Source organism: Silene latifolia, chromosome 3, assembly GCF_048544455.1.
Source record: "Silene latifolia isolate original U9 population chromosome 3, ASM4854445v1, whole genome shotgun sequence".
In the NCBI taxonomy this organism is placed as follows: domain Eukaryota; kingdom Viridiplantae; phylum Streptophyta; class Magnoliopsida; order Caryophyllales; family Caryophyllaceae; genus Silene; species Silene latifolia.
In genome coordinates this window covers 127647117-127669027 of record NC_133528.1, presented here as the reverse complement: position 1 = coordinate 127669027, position 21911 = coordinate 127647117, and the positions used below count along the sequence as shown (strand labels likewise).

The following is a 21911-nucleotide window of genomic DNA, read 5'->3' as shown; positions in this document are numbered from 1 at the left end:
CGAAGTTCTTTTTAAGGAGGGAAGACTGTAATACTCCGTATTTATGAGTCTTTGGGTACTCTATCGAGTAGGCCTTACTCTGTCGAGTAAGGGTGAGTTGCGTTTTAAAATAGTTTCTGACCTGTTGGGTACTCGATCGAGTAACTAGGATACTCGATCGAGTAAGAGGGTACTCGATCGAGTACCTTAGGTACTCGATCGAGTAGCCGGTTTACGGGGAGTTTTTCTCGGGTTTTGTTAATTATGCGATTAAGATATATAACCTTTTCCGTCATCATTCTAAACACTTTTGCAAAACCTAATTTACTGTCAAAGAGAGAAAGCAAGTACGTTCATCCCTTTAATCGCATTGTTAGCAAATCCCGGAGTTTGGAAGGTCGGCTTTCATCGTTTGTTATACCGTTGAGATCCTTGCGTCGAGGGTAAGATCTATGTACCCTTTTTACTGTTTTTCCTTTAACATTGTTAAACCCTAATATGGGGATTTGGAGGTTTTGTGTAGATTGTGATTTGGTAGTGTTTATGTGTTTGTATGATAGGAGGAGGTTTTGTAGAAGAGGCTTTTTGATATAGCTGTTGATACCGTCTGACTGTTGTGCTTTCCAGGTAGAATTTCCTACTCAGTATTAGTCCCATAATGGGATGATTGTTGATGTGTTGAGATTGATTGTTTGATATAGTAATTGTATTGTGACGGCTGTGATTGTGATTGTGATTGTTTGTCTATGGTTCTCGAGATGCGTTCTCGGCTGAGTGTAGTCACTTGCGGGAGTGGCTTCACGCCCTAGTTTCGCCCTTCGTGGAACCCGCCACGGAAGGGGATGTGCACATTAATGGACAGGGTTATCGCTCATTATGAGGAGCGGGGATTTGGTGGGTACGGGTACCGGTCCCCCATCGCGGTGGCTGGTCCAAAGTGGACGGTCGGTGATTGAGATTGTTGGGATTGGTGTGGTTGTGTGTGTGTGACGGTTAAGCTGTCTGTTTATCTTATTGTTGATATATTGAGTTGTGTGATTAGTACTGACCCCGTTTAAATGTTTTAAAAACTGTGGTGATCCATTCGGGGGTGGTGAGTAGTTATTGAGCAGGTATGATATGACGCGTATGGGATAGCTGGGATGAGTCATCACGTGGCAGTTAGAAGTCTTCCGCTGTGTCAGACGATGTTTTATAGCTTTGATAGTTTTAGCAGTAGACCGTCTGAGAATCTTGTATTTCTTTTTATCAGTTGGAATTGCTATGTAATCACTTTAAACTTTATTTACTTTTAAAGTTGTTTCGTTATTGTCTTATGAATATCATGCCTCGGGTAACCGAGATGGTGTCATCCTTATACCTGAGTGGTCCTGGTAAGGCACTTGGAGTATGGGGGTGTTACAAATGGTATCAGAGCGACGATCCTGAAACCTGTAACCAATGAATTTAATGAATATAGGGAGTCAATTAAAATGAACCCGGGGTAAAGGTTGTAGGAGCTAATGCAAAGCCTTTGAAGACGTCCTAAAGTCGCGAACTCGCCCTACAATTTTGAACCGGCCACCATGGGATATGAGGATCACTATGTGTTTATCTTGTGAATTGTGTACCTATATGGTGATGTGTGGCATGAATCGGTGGATGTATGTATGTGGAGAATGGGGAATGTGTAGAAAAGATGGTGATGATGTGATTTCGTAAGCTATTGATTGAAAGCATGATAGTTGGTTTACAATGTTGTTTTGAATTGTAGGAAAAGTATATGAGAATGATGAATGATGTGGTAGAAAAAGGAAGTAGTTCATATGTGATGAATGATGATGTTGCAGGATGGATGATTCATAATGTGGCATAATAATAACATGTTCATAGGAATGTTGTGTCGTATACGTATATTTGGTTTGCATAAGGTTGCATGATAAGTTTATGTACTTGTCCACTATTGTTCATGTGTACATGTGGTAAGAAGTGTGTAGCTGTAATGAATGAATTGGTTGGAAGAGATTAAGTAAGTAATTGCATAAAAATATGAAATTCATGTGTGGAACATGTTTATGTGGGTAATGGATTTTAATAATATGGCAATATTTGTAACATGTGAATAGGGGATTTTATGCTGTATATTATGTTATTGTGTACGTAAAGTTATAAAATAAAAGCATGTGGTAAATCGTGATTGACAAGTTAAATAATCTATGTGCATGATTAATGTTGTTGCTTGGCTTTTGAAAATAGTAACATATGATTATGAATACTGGTTTTATGAGTTTTGGACTGGTTTTGTTTGCTTGGTTGTTGTTTAAGTTGTTTGGAAGTAAAATCAAGTAGTTGTGTTTTTTCGATTATAAAGAGGCTGTCTTTAAACTGTTATAACTTGAGATTCATAAATGATTTTGATGTGATTCCAATTGGAGGTGATAGCTTGTCCTTTTACGATTCTAACGATAGGTCACACGCCCAAAACGACCAAGTAATGAGTGAGTTATGACTGTTTTACGAAAACTGGACAGTGCTGAGAATTGGGGTACTCGATCGAGTAGCCTTGGTACTCGATCGAGTAAGGGGAACTCGATCGAGTACGTTAGTTACTCAATCGAGTAGCCCTGGTGATTTGTTTTACGTGCTTCTGATCTTCACCTACTCGATCGAGTAAGTCCCTTACTCGATCGAGTGGCCGGTACTCGATCTAGTGACCCCTGTTTTGGGTCATATGCTTATCTTTTGACATTTGTTGCATATTATGTTTAATTCAAAGTTGTTATTTTACTTCTTTATGCATTGTTTTACATGTAAGTTGATCCTGATACGTAAGTTACCCAATCTATGGGGTGGTGAGTGGCACCTTATGGTGAGTATGAGTTTGGTGGGAGGAGATGAGCTATATGTGGTTGTGCTGAGAAGTGGAAAAAGAAAAAGAATATTGATGAGCTGATTGAGGCATGGTGCAAGTTTTGGTGAGACGTGGTGAGTGATTTATTCGCGAAATTGAGTGATGTAAAAGTAAGTGAAAGTGGGTAAGGGATGATGTGGGTCTAAGGAACGTGAGAATGAAAAGATTGAAAGGAAGGTTTGGATAGCGGCAACTTGAGACGTGTAAAGAATTATGGAGTGAGATGGTTAGGAGTCGTGTGGGTCAAGAATATATGTAGTGAAAGTTCGTTTTAAAGGGGTTGAGAAGAGTGGTATATAGTGAACTTTATGGAGACATGTTGCGAGGTGGATTTGTAGACAGTGAGTGAGTTTGGGAGATTTGGTTTATTAAGAGGTGAAACTACGTGTGATTTCTTTGGGCATTTAACGGCATGAAATGAAGTTGTTTAAACAGTGAACGTTGATTTTATGGATAGGTTAGTGACAAGTGTGAGTGATTGCATAATAAGAGAAGATCCATGGTAAGAAAGAGTGAGATGATATCGACATGAAATAATGGGATTTGAGCTTTGGCGGAATGAGAAGGTAACCGGAGCACTAAAGAATTAGATAGAAGTAATAAGGAGTTGAGCTATTAAATGGTATTGTTGAATGTGAAGAGAAAAGAAGAGTAAAAAGTAAGCTAAGGAAAATTTTCACCAGAGTTATGTGATATAAAGGTAAGGAATCATCGAAATGTGTGATATTATCATGAGGATGTTAGTTAATGGTTATATGGGAGCTTCAGGACAACATGATTAATAATGAGTTTCGAGGAATTAAGGGAGTAAGAGTTGGTGGAGTATTTACACGATATGAGATTTTTTTTTGGAAAGTTAGATGACGATACAATTAAGATAGTATTGGGAATAATGTTGAGGTAATTTTGTTGATGGGTTTGATGTTCTTTATTTAGGGATGTTAACCAAAGATAGGAGAAAAACCGTGTTGTTTTGATATGAGTGTAAGAGGTTTGATATACGAGCAGTGGTGGTATTGTGGTGTTGTCACTAGTAGTTAAGGGTGATGATAGATAAGAAAGACAACAGTCCTAGAGAGGTTGATTTTACAAAGGCCGGATTGATATGTATGGTTGTAAGGAAGTATAAGATGTGGTTATATGAGGCGAACGCTAGTGGTTGAATATTAATGGTATGGCATGAGGTGATGGTTATGCGAATGGGAAAATATGTTATGAAGGGCATATGAGTTAAGCTCGGGGGACAGGTAACCTTTATCGAGTGGTAACTTACGTGATCAGGATTGACTAGTTGGATGTGATTATGGGTCTATAATGTGTATAAATGTTTGTGTGAGGTTCTGACCTCACGAGAAGCGGTATGGTGTGATAGTTATAAAGATGTTATATGAATGTTTGTGATATATGTAGGGTACGACAATCTGATGGAATGAGGCTAAAAAGGTAATAATTTGATTGATTTGGCATGGCTAGTTATAATTTTATGTGTATTGATAACACATGCGTATTCCGTGAAATGGTAGAGATGATGTTTATGAGGTGCTTATCTGTTTATCCATATAATATGTTGCGTTGTGATTTAATAAAGTGGATTTGAGTAAGTTTTTCTTGCCTGAGAAGTTATGCTGAGTCAGTGTTTATGGGTTTGAGTAAGTTGTGATGTCTATCGGTGCGGTTGTGGTGCCTCGGGTGGTGATCCGGGCATGGTACTTCGTGTTGTGATGCGGGTATTTTCGCACTGCGGTGCGGTTGTTGGTGACGGTGTTGTGATGCCGTCACCGGTTGTGGTGGAGTAGGCGGGATGATTATGATACGAGTTTTCGAAAGTGCATACCAGTTATACATAGATTGTTGTTTTGTTTGTTGTCGTTCTTTGTGAGTTTTGGTTGAACATGTAGACTGTTGTTTTGTTTGTTGATGTTTCTTACCAGTTTCAACTTGGGTGTGAGGGTAGAGTATGATATGGGAGAACGTTGTGTATGTTTTGTTGTTGTGATGGTATAGTGATTTTTCTGTTGATAGGGCACAGTTGTAAGAGGTTGTACAGAACTTTTGACCTTGTTGTAGATGAAACATCGGTGCACATAGTCATGGCAAGTGATTCGTAGAACATGTGTGGTAATGATCTGAAAGTTGCAGGTGGTTTTAATCTTTCGTTGGGCCAGTGAGGGAAGGGTGTTTGGATTTAGTGTCTTGTTAAGTCATGTATGAGTTTTGCAGTGATGAAAGAAAGGAACTTGAGGATCTTGTGTGAGTGTACGTAACACGTGTGGATCGTGAGTTATGCTTTTGGCGATAAAAGTTTTATATAGTCTATATAGAGAGGTATGTCATGTTGCGGTAATGTGGAAGAGTTGGAGTATTGGTTATGCTAAGGGTTTTGCAGTATTAGTTAGATGGAGTGCAGAGTGAATTGAAGTATGAGAACTGTTTAAGTAAGAAAGCCATGGAAATAGGAACGGTTATAGAAATGAGGTTCTAGGCGGTTATCTTTGACATGTGGTGGTGATGAGGATGATGAGATGATTTAACTAAGGATTTAGTATTAGTGAGTTATGAGGACGTAACATTTGTCTTAAGAGGAGTAGGATGCGATAAAAGTGAGTTTCATGGTTGTGCATGTTGTAAAATAATTGGAAGTAGAGTGTTAGCATAGCGTAAAGGAGGGATTTGTTTTGTGGTTGATGTTGTTAAAAGGCCATGGCCGTGCTTGTAGTAGTGTGATGTTTAGGAGTTCGAGAGTTTTGATAGTGGCGTGATGATGTTTATGAGTGTAAGTAAACTTCGAGGACGAAGTTCCTTTTAAGGGTGGTAGAATGTAACATTCCGTTTGATGTTAGGGGTATTTTGATATTGGATTGGCTCTGGATGATGTATTACGGAACTAGTTGGTAGTGTATGGAGTTAGTGTTGAGAGAGATATAATGGAGTCGATACGATATCGTGAGGCATGTTGTGGAGGTAGGAATAGTTAGTGGGGTTGGTGTTACGAGTTCATGTTTGGGTTGGAGTTTTGTTTTGAGTTCTTAGTCACGTTGTTGTGTCTTGATCGAGTTAGTATGTTTGTTTTTGAGTATGGGTTGAACTTCGGGGACGAAGTTCTTTTTAAGGAGGGAAGACTGTAATACTCCGTATTTATGAGTCTTTGGGTACTATATCGGGTAGGCCTTACTCTGTCGAGTAAAGGTGAGTTGCGTTTTAAAATAGTTTCTGACCTGTTGGGCACTCGATCGAGTAACTAGGATACTCGATCGAGTAAGGGGGTACTCGATCGAGTACCTTAGGTACTCGATCGAGTAGCCGGTTTACGGGGAGTTTTTCTCGGGTTTTGTTAATTATGCGATTAAGATATATAACCTTTTCCGTCATCATTCTAAACACTTTTGCAAAACCTAATTTACTGTCAAAGAGAGAAAGCAAGTACGTTCATCCCTTTAATCGCATTGTTAGCAAATCCCGGAGTTTGGAAGGTCGGTTTTCATCGTTTGTTATACCGTTGAGATCCTTGCGTCGAGGGTAAGATCTATGTACCCTTTTTACTGTTTTTCCTTTAACATTGTTAAACCCTAATATGGGGATTTGGAGGTTTTGTGTAGATTGTGATTTGGTAGTGTTTATGTGTTTGTATGATAGGAGGAGGTTTTGTAGAAGAGGCTTTTTGATACAAATTGTTGATACCGTCCTCGATTGTTGTGCTTTCCGGTAGAATTTCCTACTCGATTAGTCCCATAATGGGATGATTGTTGATGTGTTGAGATTGATTGTTTGATATAGTAATTGTATTGTGACGGCTGTGATTGTGATTGTGATTGTGATTGTTTGTCTATGGTTCTCGAGATGCGTTCTCGGCTGAGTGGAGTCACTTGCGGGAGTGGCTTCACGCCCTAGTTTCGCCCTTCGTGAAACCCGCCACGGAAGGGGATGTGCACATTAATGGACAGGGTTATCGCTCATTATGAGGAGCGGGGATTTGGTGGGTACGGTGCGGTCTCCCATCGGGCGGTGGCTGTCCAAAGACGATCGGTGATTGAGATTGTTGGGATTGGTGTGGTTGTGTGTGTGTGACGGTTAAGGCATCTGTTTATCTTATTGTTGATATATTGAGTTGTGTGATTAGTACTGACCCCGTTTAAATGTTTTAAAAACTGTGGTGATCCATTCGGGGGTGGTGAGTAGTTATTGAGCAGGTATGATATGACGCGTATGGGATAGCTGGGATGAGTCATCACGTGGCAGTTAGAAGTCTTCCGCTGTGTCAGACGATGTTTTATAGCTTTGATAGTTTTAGCAGTAGACCGTCTGAGAATCTTGTATTTCTTTTTATCAGTTGGAATTGCTATGTAATCACTTTAAACTTTATTTACTTTTAAAGTTGTTTCGTTATTGTCTTATGAATATCATGCCTCGGGTAACCGAGATGGTGTCATCCTTATACCCGAGTGGTCCTGGTAAGGCACTTGGAGTATGGGGGTGTTACAGGGATAATCAAAGGCATGAAGCCATTCCCGATGATGACTCCACTCAGACAGGGATGCACCCCGCACACAAACATAATGATACTATTACACAATCAACGATGCTACACATCACACATAACAACCAATCAACAGTACTGAGTAGGAAAACCAACCTTTAGCAATCAACCGCAACACCGCGTACATCCACACGAAGACAACCCCATCCATACCTATCATAACCATTAGGGAAAATCCTATTACTAACAACCATAACCACAAAGGAACCTAGGTATGATGATGATGATGTACCTATGCTCGGCATTCCGGTGACAGGACCGCTACTCGACTCAAGTCTCCATCCCATGGTGTCTCTAAGTGTAGAGGGTCTCAAAATGTTGAAGGTTGGTGAGGGAGAAGGTATATCGTCGATTAGGTTTAGGGAGAAAAGAAATGAAAACTGATTTGGTTTTACGACTCACGACTTATATACTTACGATGAACTCGCCAAACTTGATCGAGTATGAAACTTACTCGATCGAGTGGCCTATACTCGATCGAGTAGCCTACGCTAGATCGAGCTCCCACAACCCAAAGGTTACTATAACGCAAGGTCGCTAGTGTGGAAGGTTCCAAGGGTCTAACATGTGTCCAAGGTCAATCAACATGCAGTCAACGGGTCCCTAACAGGGCGGGTATTGCAGTCTTTCCCTCTTAAAAAGAACTTCGTCCCCGAAGTTCAACTCATTGCCTCCCACAAACCGAAAGTGTATTCTAAGCCAATATAACTAACCACAAACCAACCTCCTATGCCAACTAATCATCATCACCCTCTCATGTGAACATACTATCAACCACAACTTCATTCCGAGTCATCATCCACATGTTAACAATTAAGAAGGTACACAGCCACAAACTATTACGTCCACTTTACCAAATGGATTAAACACCATATAACGTCATAGACCATACACACCATACCAATTCGAGACAATCAATTTACTTATTCAACAAATAATTAAACTATTAAATACTCCATGCATAAGGTACCGGCTAAATTTTTCAACAAGCGTTTAAATCCTTTAATCAACAATTAATATTACCTAGCACCTGATTAAATTACTTGAACAACAGTTAATTATTTAACAGAAATAACAAATAAATTATCAATAAAGTACTTAAAAGATTACATTTTTGGCATTTTTCAAGTGCGACATTACTCTTACTCTCTTAAAAGAAACTTCGTCCCCGAAGTTCACCTTTAAGATGAACCATATTACGATAAAATGTAACCATCACCTATCCTTGACATTACGAAATTAATATGCATTCATGTGGGCATATAGGATGAAAATAAATAACACAAAATGATTAAATTATGCGCAGCAATACCATTCGATATATGTAGAATTTAAAAGTAATTTTCTCATGTGACATCATGATATTATTGCCGTCAACATAGTCCCAACGTAACCATTCGAAAAGAATCACCAAACGACTAAAGGAACATAACAACTTCATAGAACGACCATTAAAGAAAAGAAATTAGTAACCATACAAAATGAAGACCATTGTTTATCTCTTGGATACAACGCATACAAAAGTATAAAACACGATATAATGATCAATGATTGTAATAAAAACATATAACGTCAACAAAGTACTCCCATAATGCCAAGTACCACTAGGAAAACGGTTGATAAACACAAGCAGGGGCACTCGATCGAGGTAGGCGGCTTACTCGATCGAGTACAGAGTTTGGTACTCGATCGAGTTAGACATACTCGATCGAGTATGCACAGATCAGAATGCCTGTTAATACTATTACAAATCTAATGATTATGGAATTTTACTACATCCTTTGTTAATACTATTACGTTCACTACTTCTTCGGTTATTGTTGTTTGTTTAACTACCCATGTTATTCTTACGGTTAACCAGTTAGTTTTGTCAAATTCATATATTTAATTAAATTAATATTTTCTTAAAATCGAATTGTTAGTTAATTTTTCATACTTTCCCCGTTGTTCGTATTGTTACTTTCATTACATGTTTTGTGACTACTATATTACTATTACTTTCACTTCTCCTGCTGTCATAATTTTTTCTTTCACTACTCCCGCATTTACTATTGTTAATTTCACTACTCCCATTACTGCTAGTACGACTTTCACTACTCTGGTTGCCATTATTGTTGCTTTTACTACTCACATGGGTGGTTACTATCATATCATAATAGTTGATTATCTAATTGTATTAGATTTATATATTTAAATAAATCTAAAATATTAGATTAGAATATTATTTAAGAACAATCATTATTATTCACTAATTAAATTACAAAATCTAATGATTATGGAATATTATATTTTTTGGAAATCTAGATTAATTTATTTACCTATTAATAGTTTCCAAAATATAAATATTAATATTATATTTGTGTATGTTAAATAATTAATATCTTTATACTAATTAATACCGTAAGTAGGGCATGTTGTTTTAAGGAAAATTACCATGTTATAATGTTCTTTAAATTTATACTTCAACCAAAACAATATAATATTTACATTGAAGTCCCTTGGTCGGGTCCATCACACAGTGCTATGATTAAAAACTATATAGTAAAATTAATTTGTATAAATTTATTTAATTACATTGAAGTCCCTTGGTTTCTGAAATTAACATATAGTATTGATTGATTGATCACTACAAAGAAAAGGTTCCATAGCGACGGAAAACTCCGTCGCAAATATGTCAATCCCGTCGCAAAAATAGAACTTGCGACGGAATTGCGACGGATTTAACCCGTCGCTTTATTTCGTCGCAAAATTTGGTTTTGCGACGGGAATTCCGTTGCAACTAAATATTTGCGACGGATCAAAGCGTCGCAGAAACCCGTCGCAAAAGAGGGACTTGCGACGGAAATTTCGTCGCCATCCACTGTTCATGGGAGGCCACGTGGACATAATGGTCAACCAAAAAGTCAATATCTGCGACGGAAAATCCGTCGCAGATCACTGTTCATACTGGCCGCGTAGACACAGTGGTCAACCATAAAGTCAATAATTGCGACGGAAATTCCGTCGCAGAACACTATTCATGTAAAGCCACGTGTCCCCAAAGTCAACCAGAAAGTCAACATTTGCGACGGAAAATCCGTCGCAAATTCCGTCGCAGGGCAGAATGAACCAGGGGGTTTACAACGCTTTTCCAGCTCCCCCATTGCTTTGAAAGCAATTACATATACTCCCGGTTTCCTACAAACATACAGAAAATTCAGCAATTGACAAATTCACAACTCGTTCAAGACGAGATTTCCAAACAACGTCTTCGCATTAACTTAAAATAAAAGGTTTACAACCGTTTAGTACAATAATTGTTCAACAAAGAAAGCTAAATAAGTCCATAAACTACGGGGTAGGAGATCAACTAACAACGACTGAATCCACCTTTCGCGACCTTGAACAAAGTTGTAACATGTCTTTTTGTGCATTTGGGTTCAAGGTTGTCTTGTCTTTTCTATCCATCACCGTGTGAATTAGTTGTTCGAAATTTTTTTTCTCAATATGCATGACATCAAGGTTATGTCGAATTAGTAGTGTGCTCCAATATGGAAGCTCCCAAAAAATACTTTGTTTCCACCCCCCAATTCGTTTCGCTTTAACCGTTCTCAATTCATGGTCAGATGCATCCACGATTTTTGGTAAATCTTTCACACATTCCCACACTTGTTCGCCTGATAACCTCGTTCCAGCAACATCGTTCTCTATTCTTCCTTTTCGAAAGTGGACTTTATCCTTGCGAAAAGTATGATCAGTGTCTAAATATTGTCTATGACAATCAAACCAACTCCATTTTCTCGCTATCTTTGAAGCCAAGTCGATTTAGTCTCTTTTTTCGTACAACATGGACATGCATTCTCACCAGCAGTTGACCAACCAGATAACATGCCATAAGCAGGAAAGTCGTTGATCATCCATAGGAGTGCGGCTCTTAAGTCGAAGTTTTGTTTCCTAGACACGTCATATGTAAACAATCCCGTGTCCCACAATTGCTTCAACTCGTGAATTAGAGGCTGTAAATAGACGTCAAGGTTTTGTTTGGGACTCTTTGGTCCAGGAATAATTAATGTTAAGAACATAAATTGTCTTTTCATGCATAGCCAGGGTGGTAAATTGTAAGGTGTAAGCATCACCGGCCAGCATGAATAACAGTTCCCGAATGGCCCAAAAGCCGAGAAACCATCAGTGCAAAGTCCAAGTCTAACATTCCGAGGCTCAGATGCAAAAGAAGGATGAAGATGATCAAAATGTTTCCACGCCTCACTGTCACTTGGATGAGACATTGTCCCACTAACTCGGGGGTTTTCATAATGCCAACGCATTTGTTCCGCGAGGTTTTTTGTGGCATAAATTCGTTGCAAACGTGGCTCTATTGGGAAATAATTTAAGAAATTTTCGGGGACCCTTTTGCCATTTGCATTCTTTGCACTTTTGTACCTAGCTCTACCACATTTTCTACACTTGTCAAGAAGAGCGTCGGCCATCCAAAAAAGCATACATCCATTAAAACATGCATCTATCTTTTCATGAGGAAGTTGAAGAGCTTTGAGAACATTTTTGGTTTCATAGAAGTTACGCATCAAAATATGATCTTGAGGAAGAAGGTCTTCCATGAGTGACGTGAAACCATCTACACATTTATGGGCTAAGTTGTGTTCACATTTCAGAGCAACAAGCCTTGTAGCCGACTGTAGCAATGAGAGTCGACATCCCTCGTAGACAGGTTGCTCGGCACGTTTTAACATTTGAAAAAAGGCTAATACATTGGGATTTGGAGATTCATCAACCACCTCGGCATTAAGAGCTTCTTCCCTAATTTGATCAATGCTATCGCGCAACGCATCCTCTACCATATGCCTATAAGGATTGTCAGAGGGCATTGCCATTTCCTCTTCCTCAACGGGGAATTTCTCTCCGTGACACACCCAATCATAATAGTTGTCACAAAAACCCTTTAGACCAAGGTGTTTTCGTACTTCTTGTTCAACTAAAAACTTTTTATTTTTGCACTTACTACATGGACACCTAATTTCTTTATTTCTAATGAGTTCGTCTTGTTGGTTAACATAATCAATGAATTTATTAACCCCTATTACGAATTCCTTCCTTAATTTTTTATTGGAATCCAACCTTTCATACATCCAGTTTCGTTCTAATCTCTTCATTGCAAATCTAGATATATATTAGTAAATAAAAATTATTAATAAAAATGGTAAGAGCATTCATAAACTCATCTTTGAATCTTTCATACAACAACAACAACAACAACAACAACAACAACAACAACAACAACAACAACAACAACAACAACAACAACAACAACAACAACAACAACAACAACAACAACAACAACAACAACAACAACAACAACAACAACAACAACAACAACAACAACAACAACAACAACAACAACAACAACAACAACAACAATCTGCAAAAAAATACTTTCAGTATTGGGGTCCTTATCTCTCCAACCTAAACCCATCTTTGAATCTTTCATATCATTAGTAAATACCCAATTTTTTTTCTTGATTGTAATGAGACAAAAATTAAAAGACTTCCTTACAATTCTCCAAATACATTATTTAGAATGAATTCTCACTCTACATATGTATTCAGAGAACATTAAAGGAAATGTCAACCAAATTTTGTCTCATAACAATCAAGAAAAAAATTGAGTATTTATCACCTAAATGGCATAAAAGATTCAAAGACAGTCCCAAAACGGGGACTATTCAAGAATTACACCTAATGTGTAATCCCTGAACGGGTACTAGGTCAAAAATATATTAACAATCACAACACAAGCATAAGATGAATTAATATTTGTAAAAAAAAAATACACATGACACAAATGTACACAACTTATCAAAACAAACTTAATAATTACTAATAAACCTTATAAAACTAAGCAAAAGTAGAGTAAGCATCCTAAAATTGGTTTAAACATCATAAATTGTCTTTTAATTAAACTAAATCATTTTAATAATCCTAAACTTAATTAAACTAAGCATTATAAAATTGATTTAAACATCCTAAATTGTCTTTTAACTAAATTAAACTACCCTAATAATCCTAAACATTCTAAATTGGATATTAATTAAACTAATTTATTTTAACAATCCTAAACTTAATTAAACTAAGTATTATAAAATTGATTTAAACATCCTAAATTGGCTTTTAACTAAATTTCACTATCCTAATAATACTAAACATCCTAAATTGGCTTTCAACTAAACTAAACAATCCTAATAATACTAAACATCCTAAATTGGCTTTCAACTAAACTAAACAATCCTAATAATACTAAGCATCCTAAACTAATCATAATTAATCAAAACAATAACCATAAACCCTAATTAATCAAAATAGTAAAATAAATTAAACAAACCTTATATTAATTAAGAGAAGGAGACAAGGGGAGGGAGCGGCGGCGACGGCAGCAGGCGGCGGCGGCGGCGCGGGAGCACGGCGGCGGCAGAAAAAAAAAAGGAAAGGGGAAAGAAGAAGAAAGGGGAAAAGGGAAAGGAGAAAGGAAAAATAAGAGGAGTGATTTGGGGAGTAGGGTGGTGGTAGGAGTGGTGGTGGTGGGAGTGGTGGTGGTGGGATTGAGGGAGACGGGTTTTTGGGAGTTTTGGGGTAAATAATTGAAGAGTGATAATGAAGGAGAAGGAAGCGGCTGCTGCCCGTATAAAGAAAGTCTGCGACGGAAATTCCGTCGCAAGATTAAAATAATAATAAATCCTGCGACGGAATTTCCGTCGCAGACATAAAATAATATTATGCTCTGTACAAAATAAGCTGGGAAGAGTAATACTCATTTCTACGGGTTTACGTGAGTATTGGGGGGAACATTCTAATCAAGAGCTCTTTCTTTACTCTAATAATGCTGATAAATTAAACTAATCACCTTATTACCCTACCTTCATACTCTTAATATAATTGAATAATCCAATAACGGTGATTACACCGATATTCAATTACGGTTATTCTACTGCTGAGAATTGACGCTAGTGGTGGTGGTGGTGGTGGTGAATTGATTAAAGTGGGATAAGTGTGTTTGTAGTGTCAAAGGAGAGAGGTGGAAGAAGTCTCTGAAGAGTTAAATTCTGGAAAATAACAATGGCAGCTAATGTAAATGTTAAGAGTATGATGGTAGGGTAAAGGCCAAAGGGGATGAATTAACTCAGAAAAAGCAACCGGCTAAATAGGTAGCAAGTCATACGGCTTATTTGAAGAAGATAGGGCACAAAAGTAGGATTATTATGAAATTAATGAAAGGTGGGATTATTATAAGAAGAAAGGTCAAAGATGTGATTATTCTTGTCAATTATTCCTTTAATAATTCCAAAATATAACCTACTTATATTATATTTGTTTGTGCATGTTAAATAATTGTATAATTATATGATGATACTAATTAATAATATCAGGGGGCATGCTTATTTTAAGGAAAATCATCTTATTTCGATATTCTCTAAATTTATAACTCAATCAAAACTATATAAAATTTACATTGAAGTCCTTTGTCAGGTCCATCACACAGTGTTATCGATTAAAAACTATATAATATAATTAAGTTGTATAAATTTATTTAATTACATTGAAGTCCATTGATTTCTAGAATATATATATATACTAGTATTGATGCCCGGCTTCGCCCGGGCTACCTCTACTTACCATTAAAATTTTTTTCATTAAATAAAATTACTTAAAGTTGCATAACTCATAAATTTATTATTAATATTTTTTTTATAACATATCCTAAAATTACGATGAAATAAATTTTGAGACAAATTCACTACTTCCGACGCTATTAATATTTTACTCTTATTAATGAAACAATAGTAATAACATTTTACTACTTGCCCGTAATCATTGTTACTTTCACTACTCCCGCCTTAATTATTGTTACTGTAACTACTGCCGCATTAATATTGATAATTTCACTGCTTCCGTCGTAATTATTGTTACTTTCACTATTACCGCATTAATATTGATTATTATTTCACTACTCCCGTGGTTGTTTCTATCACTCTCACTAATCTCGTTGATAGTATTGTTACTTTTACTATTCAAATGAGTGATTACTATCATATAACTATATCAAATGTTACTACAATTCTTTTCTTTACTGACGAAATTACTTTTACTACTTAGGCATGCAATTTTAAGAAGATTATATATTTATATAAATATATTACATATATGCATTAAATCAAATCGAAAGAATTATGCAATATTATATATTATGGAATCTAACTTGAATTATTTATAACCTACTTATTATATTTTTGTATGTTAAATAATTAACATCTCTATACATCTAATAAACTATGAAGTTTAATAAAATTGCATAGGTTTTTAATTTAATATATAATTTTATGATGATAATAACTAATACCATAAGTGTGCATGTTTATACTAATTAATTATTTTATTTTAAGGAAATTGATCATCTTAATTAATTATTTTATTTTAAGGAAATTGACCATGTTTAGGAAAATTACCAAGCTTCTATATAATTTAGTTTTAACCCAAACTATATAATATTTGCATTGAAATTCCTTAATCGGGTCCATCACACGGTGCTATTGATTAAACTATATAGTATAATTAATTTGTATAATTTTCTTTAATTACATTGAAGTCCCTTGGTTTCTGAATTTAATATATAGTATTGATTGATTGATGATCTCCTAAACTTTTCCGGTTAAAAAAAATCGGATATTTCGTGCAAAACATTAAAACCTTTTGGAGATCGCGTGAATTTTCGTACTATAAAAGACAAAACAAAATTGCCAAGCACTTAATAGTGTAAGCAATCACATGATCACACATCTACTGGCAATCAATATCATTCACGACGTTGAAACCCCGTCTCTCCAACTCAACCCTTTGTAAATTGTAAGTCTTTTTTTGGATCTAAAGTTCATTACTTTGCGCAATTTCTGCATATATCATGCAATTTCCATTGTCATTATCTTCATCGTTATCCTAGCACTTCTACATTCATCTTAATATTTCACTATTATATGTTTTCAATTTTGTATAAAGATCAAAACTTTCAATTATATAGGTGCTGTATCTGTGATTTAAGTCTTACCCTTTTTTAATCTGTATATTTTGTTGTTAATTCAGTTCAACTTCTTGCCTTTGACTTGAGAATTTTATCTGATTAACTTAGGGTTTGATTAGGTCTGATATTGTTAATCTTGAGGGTTGAAATTGGTTTAATTTGACTATTGATGATTATATTCATGTGTTGTGATAATTAGGATAGTAATTATTATGTTTGTGGAAGGGTGACTTTGAATTAAGGTTTATTATGAGCAAAATAAGTTCTAACTGACCCAGTAATCTTAACATAATACTGACCTTTATATCACATTATCACAATTACGTGTGTAAGGCGGGCTTACACAAGTGCTCTCCTACATTGTAAAACGGATTACTTTGATTACTACATTTTCAGTAATATGGATCATGATCTCTTGGTGGTTCGATCCTTGGTCTAACATTGGTAGGAGTCATTTGGAACTTCATTCAACAACCCGTTGTGCTGAATATATCTTGATATGTTGATGTGGGCATGTGGCGTCCTTTGCTGCTACGAACCTACGAGACCTTAATGTCCTTTGTAATAAATCTTCAACTTCATATTTGCTTTTACTATGAATGTCATCGCAAGACTAGGCTTCCTTGCAATTCCCTGGCCACTGCATTTTAGTGCTGCCACATGATCTCGGGCTTGTACATAACGTCTATCATGTTTTGACTTTAAAAAAAAAAAAACTTCCATCAAATTTTAAATGGTTGAAATTTGAACCGACTCCGTTTTATGGACGCTCAAACTTTGAGACTCTTGCTGTGCTCTCAATTATTCGCACATTTCTCTGTCTCCAACACATTTCGTTGCACACCATTATCACAGGTTGCAACTATGATCAAACACATCTTCACACTATTGCTCTAGTGTTCATGCATCCTTAATTTTTTGTATGCCTTCGCTTGGAGAATCAATTTTTCCAAATTGGGAATTACATGGGATAGTTTGAAGGAGCAAGTGATGTTCTCCAATATCAAAGGATCTATCAGCTAAATTTTCCTTTTCATGCTCTCTGACCTCTCCTTGTGTGGCTAGCTGTGAAGCACTTCTCTTCATTACGGGACGAACTTTTAGTCACCCTCTTGTCAATGCATATTATAACCAGCATTCATTTTAATGGAGAACATCTCTCGTCAATACATAATAGTGCACTAAATCGTGTAATTCTCACAATGGGATTCCCACCGGTCACCTTTTTTGCTCAACCGCTCTTTGCCACTTCGTTGGGGAAAGGGATGTGAGCAAAATAAATTCTGGCTTTACCATTGATCTGAACATAATAAGGATTTTTATAAGGCCTACAAGAGTCTAATCATTACTGAAAATAATTAATGGTAACTACCCACTCTAAGCACCAACTCAAAAACACGCATGGTAACTACCCACTAATCAATTGATCTTATTATTTGGATATGCCAACTCCAACATATGAGTTATGAGGTAAACAAAAAGTCTCTCTCATGGTCTATGGGACGATTGTTTGTGAATATGTATGTTTGGTTGTTTTCAGGACGTGTGAGCAGCATCAGGAATTATGGAAGCAAACAGAAACCAAAATGGGATTCAGCTTTTGCTGGCAGCAGAACAAGAAGCTCAGCACATAGTTAATGCTGCTAAAAATGGTATGCTTGCATTATTATCTCAGGATCTGTTACATTTGTTATGTATGTGTAAATCACTGAACTGTTGTGAAGCACTAGTCTCAATGCAATTTGCACATAGTTTTCATTATGGATCCTCAGGAAACAACGTTCGTGGGTTCACAAGGTAAGTTGTGTATAATCGACCTCCTTGTCTTATTATGAGAAGGAGCCTTATAAGGCACTGAGGTAAAGTTGTTGTGAATGACTTAATATCATGATAGAATTTTGTGAATGATAATTGGTCCTTTTAATTTGTATGATCATCATCTCGGAGAAAAAATTTAGCTCTGTGAACTGGGCTGTACAGGTATAGTGCAGGATAAAATAACCCAGAGGACCATTATAGATTATCTTATTCAGTCAGTTTGAAACTTGATTTCCAATTCGGTTGACATGGCCATATCTTGGCTAAGGTGCTATATTTGCAGCCGTTATCACCTCATAATGTGGACACAATAGCCTTCAAAATTTGATAATTCGGTCACATTGCAATGTTGCGGCCGGTACTTACTATTTTGCTTTTAGTGGTCTGGCAGACGCTTAATTTTTCCATGGACAATATTAGCTTTATAAAATCTGCAAGGCTAGAGCTTTAGGACTCAGATGTACTGAGCATATATAACTTCTGTGTCTAATTCTTTTGTTTTTTGACTTTAATGATGTAACCAAGAGTCTTATGGTCTTTGAACAGCTAAGATGGCTCGGCTAAGGCAAGCCAAGGAAGAGGCTGAGAGAGATATTGCTGACTTTCGTGCTCAGATGGAAGCCGATTTCCAAAGAAGACTTGCAGAGGTAAGGTTTAAATTAATCTGCCATTTTAAAAAATGGCTCTTATTTAATGTTTTCCTCATTTTGAATAAGGTTAATAGTTTGGTCGTATGCATATGTCTGACAAAAGAGTCTCTAGTCTGAGCTAGGGTTCAAAATCTCTGGTCTTTTGAGTTTATTTTTGTATACTGTTGCCTTTTACGGTAGGTTAGTAAGGGTAACAAGAAAGAGTAGAAAACTGAATTTTACCCTCTGTGATGCTCAATTTTTCTTTCAAACTCCTGTCCAAAGCGAACGTATATTTGGTATCAAATATTTGTACTCTTAAGTCTTAACATTGTGTGGTGTAATTTTCTTGGAGACGCTCTTTAAATATCCCGTTCTCACTAAGTTTACATTAAGTCCTCGCCTCCTTTCTCTTTCTGATGCTGTCTCTACGCCATTTACTTTGTCGTAGCCCGGTTCTTTGTTGAGTTGTAAGCTTAGTTGATAGGATTTTAGATGCAAATATATGAACAAGTACAAATTCATCTCTCTTATCCTCTCTTACACGATTACACTCAATCGGACCTTCTTGTTTGTGTTGCACATGATCTTAATCGTGGTTTGACACTTCATTTCTGAATCGTTCATCTTGATATGATATTGGGAATTCGACCATAAATGCAGATGATATTGCCTTTTAGCTTTGTGGTAAATACCATTTTTATAACTTGCACGTATTGCAATGTGAAGGTTTAAACTACCACGACTCACATGCTAATAGCAAGTAGTTTAGCACGGTTGCCACTAAAACTACCGTATACCTAAATAGGGACAATATACAAGGCATTAAGGTAGTATATTATATTTTCTGTGGTTTTTCGTGGTTCGTTGTTAACGTGGGCATTGGAACAGAGTAGCGGAGACTCGGGTGCCAATGTGAAGCGTCTTGAGCTAGAGACGGATGCCAAAATTGAACAATTAAAATCACAGGCTTCAAGCATATCGCCCCAAATTGTTCAGATGCTACTAAAGTACGTCACTACTGTGAATAACTGAGTTTTTTTTTCGAGGATTTTAGATTGGTTTTGTGACGGTGAAATCTATTGTTTGTGCATTTCTTTGTTCAAAAGACAACAATTCCAGCCTGTGCACATTGAGATGGTTGGTTCCATTGATTTTATTTGTTTCTCATTGCTTCGGTTCGTTTCTCTGTATAATCGTTGGTTATATACTTATATGGACTGCTCATTTGAAGAGAAAGTTCCTATTTGAAATAAATGGCTCATTTTTAATGTTGCCTCCTCAATCCTCATCTATTGACTTGTTCTTATAATTGGGTTGTGTATCGGTTGATTATTAGATACTCGTATCTTGTTTATTGGGGATATTAACACAAATAAGACATGGTTTGATGTGATGGAGTTGGAGATGAGAAGTTAGTTACTAATGGCACGGTGGTGGCTACTGGCTAGTGACAGTAGTTCGGAGAGGTGGCCGGGTTAGTGGTGGTAGATTAAGGCCAAAGGTTTGTAGCTCATTTTTTTTTTTTTGGCAGCTCATTTGGATATGGATATAACACCACAAAAAGTTGTGGCTGTAGCTACAACATAATTCCGTCGCAAATACAATTGAATCCGTCGCTAAATTGGTGTTTGCGATGGAATATGCGACTACCAAACTTTATCGCACAATTTAGTAGCAAATCCAGTAACTCTGGGATGGAATTGTAGTAGCAAACATTTTAGCGACGGATTTTGCGATGGACTCTTGATTAATTAATTTTGATTAAGTTTGCAATTTATTTTTGCTATCCATCGCAAATACTAAAAAAGGGTTTCGCAATTGTGAAACCATTCCATCGTAAATCCTCAAAATTCCATCGCAAAAGTAAATTCATTCCATCTCTAATCTTCAATATTCCGCTGCAAACTGTAGTTTTACAGTCCCTACATTCTATTTTGGGCACCCCATTTACAGACCTGTACGGCTATACCTTTGCCATTTTCTATCCACCAATGGAATACAACATAGCAGCCTTTACAATGCTCCAAATTTCTTACGAAGCTGCCAAAGATACTTAGAACGACTCAGCCTACATTGTTTTACAAACCAAGTCATAAATACTTCACAAAATTGCTCTTGATCCTATCCATTGTCATTCACTCATTCCTACCCGAGCGTGATAGACTCGTAATCGAGAAAGCATAGCCACGAGGCATAAATACTTCACAAAATTGCTCTTAAAGAGGCTCGACCCTGTGACCTTTGAGAATTTCACCAAAATTTTAACCACTACACTCCACCAATCAAACATTATTATTAGACTTTTTTGTTACATATTTGGAGTCATAATAAAGTACCTATACACTACTCACTCAGGGCACTACCGAGTCCACTATCATTTTCTAATTAGTCAGATTAATACTTTTTTTAGGTTAGTTTTTTTTGGCAACGATAAAGAAAGGTTCCTTATATAGTGCGTTGCCGACTCTCGGAACCAAACTTTAGAGCAGAAATTAAATTAAGAATGGAGTTAGCAATAAGAAAAGGCTTCTTGAGGGGACGATTTGAGTTTGCCAAATGAGCGAAATATTCTTTTCTCTTCTTTGTCAGTTGGGCTTCAGAGGAGTACCTGCAACAAGACACACTTACGCCTCGAGGACGTAGAGATTTACGGGAGAAAGACCTACTTGTAGAGCAAGTAGATACATTGTGTCTCGGAGATTCATCCCCTTGGCTATGATTCTTCTTGAAGTTAAAAATTATCTTCGTCTCACTCACTTGACGATTAGAAGGATACCTACAAAACCTACCCGAGGGGTTCCTGCAAAGCCTACGTGTAGGCGAGGCACGTGACAGTTTACCAAACAAAGGAATATTGCACTTCTTACGTCTAGCTGAAAAAAGGAATGACTCATGTTCACTTGAATCTTTATGGGCTTGGAAGCAAATAGAGGTGTTGGTCGTGTCATTCACCAAAGAAACAGGTAAGCAGGAATTAGGGGCGACGACCGTATGGTC

The 21911-nt window shown here is 36.8% G+C and overlaps 1 protein-coding gene across 1 annotated transcript; it reads left to right on the top strand.

Annotated features, from left to right (window-relative positions):
* Positions 1-16160: 16160 nt before the first annotated feature.
* LOC141647998 (V-type proton ATPase subunit G 1-like) lies at positions 16161-20182 on the top strand. The gene is made up of 4 exons (XM_074456407.1): positions 16161-16292; positions 18005-18116; positions 18829-18929; positions 19803-20182. The coding sequence occupies exons 2-4, from the start codon at positions 18029-18031 to the stop codon at positions 19944-19946; spliced, it is 333 nt and encodes a 110-aa protein (XP_074312508.1). The 5' UTR covers positions 16161-16292; positions 18005-18028; the 3' UTR covers positions 19947-20182.
* Positions 20183-21911: the final 1729 nt, after the last annotated feature.